The sequence below is a fragment of the Melampsora larici-populina genome (genome assembly GCF_000204055.1).
Source record: "Melampsora larici-populina 98AG31 unplaced genomic scaffold MELLAscaffold_51, whole genome shotgun sequence".
NCBI lineage: Eukaryota > Fungi > Basidiomycota > Pucciniomycetes > Pucciniales > Melampsoraceae > Melampsora > Melampsora laricis-populina.
In genome coordinates, this window is record NW_006768815.1 from 411,219 (window position 1) to 423,518 (window position 12,300).

General features: G+C 38.1%; 1 protein-coding gene across 1 annotated transcript; it reads left to right on the forward strand.

Annotated features, from left to right (window-relative positions):
- Window positions 1-1,112: 1,112 nt before the first annotated feature.
- On the forward strand, window positions 1,113-2,054 carry MELLADRAFT_124020 (uncharacterized protein; the record flags this gene model as incomplete). The annotated part of the gene is made up of 3 exons (XM_007415451.1): window positions 1,113-1,751; window positions 1,819-1,878; window positions 1,960-2,054. 2 exons carry the CDS (start codon window positions 1,275-1,277, stop codon window positions 1,834-1,836), a joined length of 495 nt encoding a protein of 164 aa, XP_007415513.1.
- Between the last annotated feature and the right edge of the window lie 10,246 nt (window positions 2,055-12,300).

A 12,300-nucleotide genomic window follows, 5' to 3' on the forward strand; every position in this document is an offset into this window, starting at 1 on the left:
TACTTTACAAATGAAAAAAAATAAAACTGATTGGCTTGGTTTGATAGTTGAGATCGGATTGGATTGGGGTTTTAATCTTTATCATGTGGCAAAGTTTTTGGAGTTGGAAGTGAATTGGCTTTGGTAATTACCAATAGGGTTCTATGAGATTGTGCAAAAAAGACAATGAATCACTCAACAACTCATATTTACACAGCACACCTACCTCTACCTCCCTCTCATGGGCGGGATGGCGTAGGGTTTCTTTCTCTACATATTCCCTGGTTTCAAGGCATATCATCACGTCCGGGCCTGATCCCAACCCGCGCGGTCTTCGCCTAGTAAGAACTATGTACTCGTGCCAAAGCTAGCCACAGGCCGACAGGCGCGTCTGACTGTTCACCGTAAGACACCAGTGACCACATCCTCCACATCCTCCATGATCTCATTGGAATTCCTGGACAGGTTTCCAGAACTAATCGAGGCCGAGGATGTTTCCTTTCAATTTCAAAAAGCGCGTCGAATTTTGAGCAAGTTTTCCCGCTAAAACTCGCGCAAATTGGTCCAAAGACTTTGGCAAGCTTTGTGCAAGCGCGGCCGCGTCCCGCGCGAGAGGGGCTTAGTTAAGCTTAGTGCAATCAACACCTCCTGAGTCTCTTGGTGTAAACCTTCAGGTGGTTCCCTTGACAAGTTGACAAGTCGAATATCCATGGACCATTGGTGATGTTACATACTGTCGTTCTCGAAAAGTTTGTCCGAGTGTTCCCGCTAAGCTGACAAGTTGACAAGTCGAATATCCATGGACCATTGGTGATGTTACATAAACTTAGCAAAAGTCCCAAGCGTGGTACTTTTGCTTCTACTTTGAAAAGAGTTCCTCAAGAGAGAATTCTGTCAATCGAGCTGGAGTGTACACCGTGACCGAGTGGCAGAATTCGTCCACCGTGACCGAGTGACAGAATCCGCAATGATCTCTGTTAATCTTCGCCCCCGGTGCTTCTTCGCACACGGATTGTTGTTGATTATACTACGAAGGTACTGACACCACTTCAACCTCGTCGGCTCGTAGATTATGTAGAATAGAAAATCAAATATCACGCATCGTAGTCGTGCGAGGCCTCTTCTGCACAGCCATGACTGAATTTTTAGGTGAACCTGAAGATATAAAAGGAAGCCTCTTGACTGTGTTTTTTGCAACCTCATCCGCTTTCGTCATCTAATCATCTAATCATCAAATCCATTAGTTATATTTTTCTTTTCTTACGAAACTCTACGAATTACGAAAACTCTTCATCATGAATTTTGCTTTCATCATCTTATCTGTCTTGGTCTCTTTCCAAGCTATCATGACTTTACCTACTACTCTTATGCCTCGGCTTGAAAGCCAAATTGGCAAGGGTGGAAGAATTGATCAAAGATGTGCTGGCTTCTATAACGGTGGTTTTGTACCTGGTTTCTCCTACGATTATCGCGGCTATCTCAATGTTCCGTTTACTTCACAGTTCTACTACTCAATCAATCAGAACTACGGATTTGATAGCTGTAACGGGTTCGGCAGCGGGCAAGTGGTTTGGGGTCAGTGCTCCTTCCCGGGCCAATGCCAAGACTCGTACAATCACTACACGGGTCTCTTAGGTGGTCTCTTAGGAGGTGTTGGTGGCCTCGTGAGTGGTGTCGGTCAAGCCGTAGGAGGTTTAGTCAGCGGTGTTGGTGGTCTTGTGGGAGGGCTCGGGAACACTCTTGGCCTACTTTCGGATCAAGAACTCAAGGCGGTGAGTGTACCTGTCGTGATCTCCTATCCGTGTGGCCTTCTTACTCATCCTTTTGTACCGTTTGTAGGACACCAACCAAATCTAAATCATGAGCTCATGCAATCAACCGCGCCTCGCCATGTTAATGGTACGTGTTCTCATCATAATTGACTGTCCTTTCACCCAGAATCTAATCCATTTGAAACCATCCTATCATCATCCATCTTAGCAAACGTTTTTTTTTAAATCCAGTTTCTCTAGGCTTGTTCCCTAATTGCTTTAAACCATCAGCCCAATTTAACTCGGAGCTTTAGTTTATTTGTGACTGAATACTTGTTATCGAGGTTTTATTTTCATTTGTCAGCTTAATCAATTTCTTTTCTCTTTCATGTTACGCTATCATCTCAATTTATTTAGCTTATTTGTGATCGAATCATTGTTGTCAAAGTTTCATTCTCATTCAGCTTAATAAATTTTAACGTCCCACGAGATTTTCTCCTTTATGACATGTTGCGCCCTCAGGCCACAGTGCCATAATTTTTCCAGCTACAGCGCGTTGATATCTGAGCTCAAGTGAGCCCCTAACGAGTCCATGACACGTAGTTAAGCTACCGCTTTGATCAGAGCCAAGTTCATGAGTAGTAACCGTACAAGGCGTCTATATTAGAGATCGGGTCATCTCTACGCGCACCTGGTGTGTGATCGATGAAGGAAGGGAACTTGAGGATCGTGTCCTGAAAATCTCCACAGCAGTTCGATACACTTTCTGAGTAAGGAGTATACCCAGACGCTTGCAAGTTTCCTTTCTTCCCACTGTCGATTTTCTCTTCATTTCAGCCGTAATTCGTCTTTCACTTTTGATAATATTCTTTTAGAAAACTTTCAACCAAGACCTATTCTTGATAATAATCTGAGATAAGACCTATCATTAAACATAATGAATCCTGTGATGAATGTCAACAAACAGTCACGTCGATCCAGCCAACGCTACAGAGCATGATGATTCATCGACAGATTCGGCTCACGCTAAAGAGTCGACAAGAATGACAACCAAGGTACAGCCAGTGCTAAAGATACCGTCGAGGAAGAGAGATAAGGCACGTCGAAGCCGGCAAAAGCCAAAGATTCAGCTAACCCGTGTATTCATTTCAGTATTATCCCTTCATAAATAATGTATTAGTTTTGAAGATTGATTTTGCGCTTGGTTTCTTTGAAATTGCGACTTATTTTTCATCGTGATGACAGGAAATGTGGCAAAGGCAAAAGACGACTGTCAAACGGATCTGAATTCAAAGATACCCACCGAATCAACCGATAACCCAGTAACTAAAATTTACCTTGAGATCTTAGGCAGTGCGGCACCAAAGATGACGAACAGCAAGATTAAATTATCTGAGATGCAAACCAAGCAAGAACTTGATTAATGCTCAATGGGATTGTTCTGAAACAGAAATGTACAACATCGATCCCGAGGAGGAACAATGACAATTGGTGTTAGATATACGAACGACTTTGAACAAAGCGATGAAAGCAGCAACGGATGGCAACGCGGAAGAAACGTCTTTCCTGTTTATATTACACGCCAAGAACGGTGATACCAGTCCCGATTTGTAAAGACACGACATATAAAATCACAAAGAAAGTCATCGAGATCACAGACGATGATGAACCGGTTGATAAAATGAACTCAACTACAATTGAAGAGGAGTCAGGACGAACAACATTTTGTAGAGAATGGAGTTACGTTCATGCCAGGTGAGAAATAAAGTTTCTTTCGACAATCTAATCGATAGATATATTCTAACATGTCTTCCTGATCTATTGACTGAATCATAGGGGTTTTGTGTTGGATTTCTATAGTTATAGGAAGTTGAAGGTTAAAGGTCGAGATCACACTCTCCAGAAATGAAAAACTAAAAAAATGTAATTTTCAGGAAGGACAAAGAAATAGACATCTTGGTGGCAACTACTGCAGGATGAGTACCTGTGTGCTCAGGTAAAACAGCTTTTGAATTTAACAGAAAGGAGATTGGTAATACAAACTCCAGGAGGTGATCAAATCAAGTATCATACCAAATCTTTGCACCAAAGTACAAGTATGTATTGATGAAGATTGGCACAATTTTTGGTGAGCCTGTACCTTGTGCTTCAGGACAGACTTCTGCTTAACTATGGAGAAAAAATGAATGATTTGACTGATTCAGTTTGATGGTAGATAACAATCACATTGTTCAAGATCCAAATCTTGGAGTCTACCTTCATTGAGACCAGTCCATGCAGCTTGCTTATGTATAAGAGCTGACCAGCATATCTCAAGGTGATATTTACTATTCAGCGGGCATAATTTGAGTGTGCGTCCAGTAGACACAGTCTGTGTAGCAATATATAGATGAATTGATTCAGATGAGCTGACTGAGTGAAAGGTGATATTTGCAATTTGATACTATTCTGATGATGGAAATAAAAAAAGTATGGGGATGGGACATTCATTTCTTTGATCCAAGAGTAAAATAGAACTTTAGATGAATTTAATGAATGAAAAAACATAGAAAAAGTTTTCCATTGTTATTATCCATCTCAATTTCTACCCCCAGACTTTGCACCGTCTCCCAAGCCACTATTGAATTTGATGGACAAAAAATAGTATGTTGAAGACTACATATGTACATACAAATTTATACTGGTGAGGTTATCTCTAGCCTGATGATCACTTGTATGATGTTCAATACCTATGATTATCACCCTGTAAAGATTCAAACAGCTTCATACATATTAACCCAATTACTGCAATCCAAGCTGCTTTTGTAATAAAATCAGACACAATTCCCCCACTTGATTTATCTTTGCAATCGCGACACCATAATAATTTTCTTATCCTCATGGGTGGCAAGTCAAATTCCTCCCCTGGATTTTCATTTGGGGCATACATCTTCTCATCAAAGACTCTGTTTTGTTCTTCAAACATTTGACCTTGCTTTACACGCTCCTGAACACTCTGAAACATAGGTTTGTATGTTACCGAGGCCTGTGTTGAACCTGTAGCTGGAGTTGGCAACAAAGTGCTTCCCAAATCTGAATGAGTAGCACTAGATACCAGAGGCCTACCATTCACCAGATTTTCCATACTGAGTAAAAGTAGGAGAACAAAGTTCCCAATTTTTGTCTTGAATACTGGTGCTTTGTTTAGATTGATTGCAGTCATTATGTTGCTGTAGATCTGGTGAATTAGACAAGAATTCACAATTTAAGATTCTTGGAAGTTATAAGCCTTTTGAGAAATAATCTGACTTACCAAGAGGAAGATTATACGGTAGTATATTCTAGTGTTTGGGGTAGTGTTGCTCTTGATCTTCAGAAAGAGATTTGTGATCAAGAGTTTAGAGAGGATAGATTGACAATATGGATTGTTATCTACTTTATGGTGGATATGTGGCTAATAGCTATTTGCTTGTGCTGAATGACTCAAGTGATAATCAGTTGAAAATTGAACTTTGTGATCTCTCTCTCCAGAAATGGAAAATTGGCAACAAATACGCAAAATGCAAGAAAGCCAAGGAGATAGAAATCTTGTGTGGCAACTGAATGATGGAGGTATTTAAGTAATCCAATGCTACATCACTCTCAAGCCAGCAAAAAAACAAATGCTCCCTCACATGTCTGACCAAGTATTCAGACAAAACCTCAGTAGATGACCAATTAAGATATTACACAAAACATTCCACCAAAGTTTGTACTGATGAAAATAGACATACCTATATGGGGATTTTGAGTTGGTACAGACTTCTGCTCCTGTATGGAGCAAAATTGAGTAAATGGACCTAATTAAAAACAATGGTCAAGAAAGATGAGACTGCACAATCAAGATGCTGAAGTCTGTTTTGAGTGAGCTCAGTCTACACAGCTTGCTTGTGCAGCAAGGTCGCAAAAGTTGACCTATCTCAGCATGGAATTAACTGCTCAAGGCTCAAACATGAGAGGATGTCTTAAGTGGTTGAAGTCTGCCGCATTGGAGAGGCCAGACAATTTGGATCAGCTGACCTAATGAAAGACAACAGTTACTATTTGAGCCTATTCTGATGATACCAATAATGAAAAGTTTGAGTGGGCAAGAGTCAAGCAAGATTCATGTATATATGTGATAAACCTGTTATTAAAATTTAGAGAATTGGTAAATACACGGAACCAACCTGGGATCTGTACAGGGTATTGCATGGTATGAGCATATTTTATGCTTATCCAAAGAGACATTTATTGCTATTTATTTTTGAAAACTTGGTCATCAGACTCCCTTGAAGCATTGATAATTTTCTCACTTTTCAATACTTATTGAACAATTTTCTTATCAAACAGACCACCAAAAATAGAGTTTTTTGCTGTGAATTTGTTTTGGGAATCCCAAAAATTCCTCAGATTGATGTGGTCCATGCAGATACTACCACAACAATCTGTTATCTGCTTCCCTCTACTTTAATTATTAGCAACCAAAGTTGAGATGTGACAAATATGTAAAAAATGTGGCACATCTAAACAGATTTTTTGGTAAGCTACTAGCTTCTGTTAGGATAGTAAATCACTAAATAAAAAGGGGAAACTTGAAGAGGTTATACTACAAGGTTTGAAGGTGGAAAAACAAGGTTAATATACTGTACTTGTAACAAACAAGTACCAACTACAGTTGGAGGACCTTCAAACAAAGCCTTTTTGAGGAATTTGAGAATGAATTTCTACAAGTGGTTTTGTAGAAAGCATGCACTGACTAATCAGTGATAACCTTATATCAAATACCTTTTTTAACTAAAAGTTGTTTGATCAAGAATTTCTCTTATAGTATTTGTTACTTTACACTCTGACTTATAGAGGTACCACATAATCTTAAAGTTTCTTGATCTGACCAAATCCCAGTCAGATACAAGCTGCACTTAAAGAATAGTCTGATTCCATAAATGGAAATCAACAACTATGATTATATTGTGTTTGGGAAAAACAATAATATTACAACAAGATAAGAGAGACACACAAACAGGATAAAAGTTAACATAAATAAGGTATTAAAGTTCAATTCACTGAAAAGCTTATAACACTGTGAATACTGTATTTTACCAATGTGAAAAATGATTGCATCTGATGCCCAAAATGATTGAAAATGTTGAAATGATGCACTAATTCTGCAGTTTTCTCTTCTGCATTAAATGCAATCATTTTTCAATGGGTGAAATACATTATCCACACAGTGTAATCTAGTTGGTGATGAGGATATATGGTTGTGTTTATGGTATAATAACAAGTGTTCAATTGTAATGTGATGACTTTCACAAGGTTGGAATCGATCTTCCAAGTTTTTATAATCTGAAGTCTGAATTTCCAAATGGCACAATTTGTGGTTCAAGGTTAGGTTTCTGTTTACAGACTTATGTTACTACAGATGTTTTAAGAAAAGATGTTGTTGTCCTTGTTTTTTTATTTTTTTTATCTTGTTTAATTTAAAGTTGCACTAGAGATTACAGGTGTAGACTCTACATATGAGCAGCTGTATTTAATAATGTGCTAAACTTTAAAGATTGCAACTCACCATTAAGCCTTGAGCAAGCACTAGAAGTTGTGCATTGCGGATACAAAGGATGCAACAGTTGTGATCATTTGTGATCTTTGCACCCTTGAAAAAGGTGATTACAGCTCTCATGTAGAGTCTGTGTGACTGTTTTTACAAGTGCAACTTTAAGATAAAATAAAATAAAATAAACAAGGAGGACAACTTTTTTTCTCAAAATAGCTGTATCAGTTTTGAAAAATTGCACTTTGTTACATACATGTTGCAGTTGTGAAATGCATGCAATCTTAGGACATATAAAAGATGTGTACAAGCAGACGCAAAAAGTTTATGTCACCCCCTGGGCCCGACCAGTTCACTAACCCGAGAGGTGTACTGCAGAATCAAGCTGGTCAGGGCCCGGGGTGACGTAAACTTTTTGCGTCTGCTTGTACATACACAGTAATAGTATTTTATGTAAGTTTTGCACATATTAGACAGGCTAATTCATATGTAAGTTGACGATTGAAACTGAGACTTGGGTGGTAATTATTGTTTTTATGGTTATTCCTATCATCATATGTTGCCTATTGATACTATGGTTTAGTACTCAAGGCTGACACAATTATATATATTTGATGTTCAAGATAGCAAAAAGTCAAGAAAAAAGAAATCAATTTTTTTTCTCTTTTTTAAAGATTGTACAGCCGTTCCAATATTGCTTGTTGCTCCATGCTGAAAAAGAAAAGGGAAAGCTAAGTTTTCAACTCAAGTTTTTACTCAATAAAACTTTGAAATTGGCTGTAATTGAAGGAATACAGCCAACTTGCAGGCTTTAACTGGACAAAAATTAGGTTTCAAGCTTACAACCATTTTCTTTCCAAAGAGGTGCAACAAGCAAAATCAGAATGGCTGTAGTTAACTGAGAAAGCAAAACAAAAAGCAAGAATATTGATACTAATCAGAATCTTCAAGTAACACAGGGTTTCTGGAGAGGTTTTTGTTTTGTTCAAAACCAGAATTGAACATCTTTATATCAAAATATAACTGGTGCAGCTATCAGTAAGCTGGTACTGCACAGGTTTGTTTCCTTGAATTTTTACTGTATTCTGATTGCTTTGTGTGTTTATCAATTTCTTGAAATTTCACAGAGGTTTTGGAAAAGAATAAAGTTCCCTCCTGGATCCTTTGGCAATTATCATCTAGGATTGGAATGCTCTCTCCAATCCACTTTTACCAAAACCAATAACTTTAGCTTAGCAGGGGATTCTGAGTGCAGAAAAGGAATAGAAGTATCACTCACCTGGATGGTGGGAGGGTTCAAAAGAGGTATTTGATTCTAGTTGAGTGTTATGAGCTTTGAGAATGGGATAATCTGAGGAAAATACTTCTGATTTACCCTTAGTCTCCTTGCAGAATTCTCTCCTAATCCCACCTGTGTGTAGGTTCATGTGCCTAGGTCTCCCGTTCTACTTCAACACTCAGCTTCACACTGTGTGCAGAGATCAGCTGAGGTTTAAATATGAACCAGTGAATAAATTGAATCATTAATTAAGTCCAGTGCATAAAGCATCCCATAGAGAAATGTAGAGACTCTGATCAGGGGTCTTGAACAATGATTGAGTTGTATCTTCAAGAGAATATCTTGTATTTTGTGGGATCCCACAAAGACCCCCAAAAGCAGTTCTCAATTTAAGGGGTCTAAAAAAGTGTGTGTGCAAAGCTGTGCCCCTAAATTTGTAAAAAAACTTGATTTAAGTATTTCAATATGCTGGTAATCCAGACAAACCTTTGTGTTATTCAGAACCCACTGTATTATTCAAGATTTCTTACGCTAGTGGAATATGTATTGAGAGTTCCCATTTTCCACCTAAATGTGGAGACTCTGGACATTTCGTGTTAGATTTTGCAAGGACTCCTGCAATGTTTCTTGGTGGTTTGACTCCCCAAATTTTTGAGAGCCTGAAAGATGGATGCTCCACTGCTGATGCTCTTATTACTTTAAAGGACTTCCAGAGTGCTGATCAGAAGCAAACAGAACAAAACAGAAGAGCTTGATCAGTCTAAATATCTGATGTGGACAAGCACTAGGTATATACGAGTGATGAGGTTTTGTGTTTGGTGAATGAAAGCTTGAATGATGAGGAACACACTTTCAGCAATACAACAGGTATAAATAGGAGAATCAATGAACCAATACACTTTGTGGTTAGGTTAGTTTTGTAAGACAATACTTGTGAGTAACAAATGGTGAAATATTCACAAATAGATCAAAGACTTAATTAAGTTAAGTTAGAAAGCTCATATGAGTGATTATTACTTCAACATACTTGTCTAGGTCTAATAATTTCAGCCTGCAATGATCACATATCATTACAAGCATACTACATTACTACAAACACTGTAAACATCATTCAACTTCCCCAATTTGGAAGAGGAAAATGATTAATAGTACAGTTTGTCATAAAAGAATCTAATACTAGACACCTGAGCCATTTCACCCACACTACATATGTGCAGCAAGCTAAGTCAATAGTTTTCTATCATGTACATACAGGTCTGCTCAGTTTTTTGCTCATCATAATAAATAAATCACATGTTATACCACATGTAACATTTTTTGACTTTGAGAAAATTATCTCAAAAATTCACTACATATAAGTCTGTAGCTGCTCAGGCAATATTATTGAAGCTATTGCTTAGTAACAGAAAGGGTGTTACATGCAGTTGAGTTGATGAGATTACACCAAAACATTGAGTCAGTGTATGTAGTCAATCTTTTGAATGCTTTTTTTGATCTCAAAAAAGTTGCAGCATGTATTACATATGAATAACTCATCCTCATGAGCAGATAGCTGAGCAGAATGGTATGTACATGATAACCACATATTCACTCAGCCTGCTACACATATGTAGTGTGGGTGTTATGGCTCAGGTGTGGAGTGATAGATCATTTTATGACAAATCATACTCCCAGTCACTTTTTCCTGCCCAATTGGGGAAGTTGAATAATGTTTGCAGTGCAAACATACAGACCTTAGATACATAACCTCTGGACCTAACATCGTTGTTTCCCTTCTCACTCAAAGCTCCACATGGAACTGACTCCTTAGGGAATTGAGACTGATCTCTTATCTCATATTCTTTGGAGTCAGAAATAAATAGTACACACTTTGGTTCTAGACTTCAAAGTCCACTTTGTGGCATTAGATCAGACGTTCCCTCCGAGAGAACCCCCTTCCTTCAAACATCCTTTTAGTGAGGACTACAGTCCTTTACACAGCCCTGAGTAGCCCTGAGTACATATACATGTACCCAAAACTATCTTGTAACATTATAAAAATTATATGTAAAATTGATTACATATACATACAGTCTAGGAACAGTGTGTAGCATGTAATAACATATACAAAAACACTTGTTGCATACACATGTACACTTAAAACAACATGTAATATGTAATAGAACATCATATACACCTCATAACTCAGTGTCAAGAGTTAAAATGCTTATATTACATATTATATATAAAATGCATATGTAATTAAGTATCACTGGTAATGATCAACCCTGAACCAATGAAGTGATAGAGACAAATATCACTACAGTTAGGTTTAGAGAGGAGGGTATATAAACCCCTCCTCTCTCAGCTTCCAGAGCTTTCCCCCAAGCGTTTATTACACATTACTTTTAAGAACATATCAAAGTTCTACTGGAGTAACATCAAGAGTCTTAGAAAACATAAGACTAGTGATAACTTCATACCTTTGATCTTCTCCCTGATTAGAAGTAAGTAATACACTTCGCCCCTCTCTGGATCCTCTACTTCCCCCAATTAGAAATAAACTCTGGTTGGTGACCAAAAAACAAACCAAGGTTGGTGACCATAAGAAAAACTCAAGGTTGGTGACCATAGAACAACCCAAGGTCGCTGACCATACAAACAACCCAAGCTTAGTGCCCATAGAACAACTAGTGTAGTGACCACAGAGCAACTAGTGTAGTGGACTTCACACCACTCTTTAATCAGTCACCTTGAAGATTACAGGAAGGACTAGGATCCACCCTTCACCAATTCTTAGTACAAGAAAGAGATCTTGGTATGTTTCTTGCTTTTGTGTATGCTCCATATCCATCCTGACCCCGGGACTATCACCACCAATGTATATGCCTTGGGCTGTAGAATCCAAGCCATCATTCAATTTGATACAGTTCCTCAGACATATCTTGTGCAAATTTTTGATCTGAGATATGGTTTTGCACCAAAAGATACCTTGAGTCAAGACCTTGGAAATATTATGTCCAAGGATTTGAGTCCCATGGTGCCCCCAAGTGATATTAAGTTGAAAATAAGCTTACTTCTCTCTTCAAAAATGACAAAGTGGAAAAAAATGAAATTCAAGACAGATTGAAGATAAAATCCTTGTGTGGCAACTGAAGAATCATGACTTGATATGCTGTGATGAAACATTACTTCCACTCAGACAATGAACAGCAATACATTTTTACAAGTCTCACCAAGTCATCTTAAAATCCTTATGGCCATTGATCAAAAAGTATATTATTCCAAATCATTTTAGCACAGTATGTATTGAGAGAAATTGGCCAAAATTACTGCAGGGCAGAACTATTTGAGCCCACACAGACAGATGCTCACCTATGGAGAAAATATTGAATACATGGACACATTCCAAAACAAGAGGGGTACAAAAATCTAAGACCATCCCAAAAACCATGGAAACAACCATGACAACCCATTTGACTTTTGGGTCTTTGGCACCAGTGGTCTTTAAGATGGTTCTGTTTGATGGGTCAATATTGGTCAGATCTTATTGCCTGTAATAGTATGAACAGAATGGTTGAGTCAATTGATCTGGGATTCTACTACATATGCCCTCCTCAGCAACTCATCACAGTCCAATCACCTCACAAACCACAGCTATGAACACTGCAGCCAACTTTTTCCAAACATTTCAATCCTACTCATGCCACCTTTGTTTTCAAAAAACCTTGATCTCTGTAAATTTTCAAAAGCCAATCTGA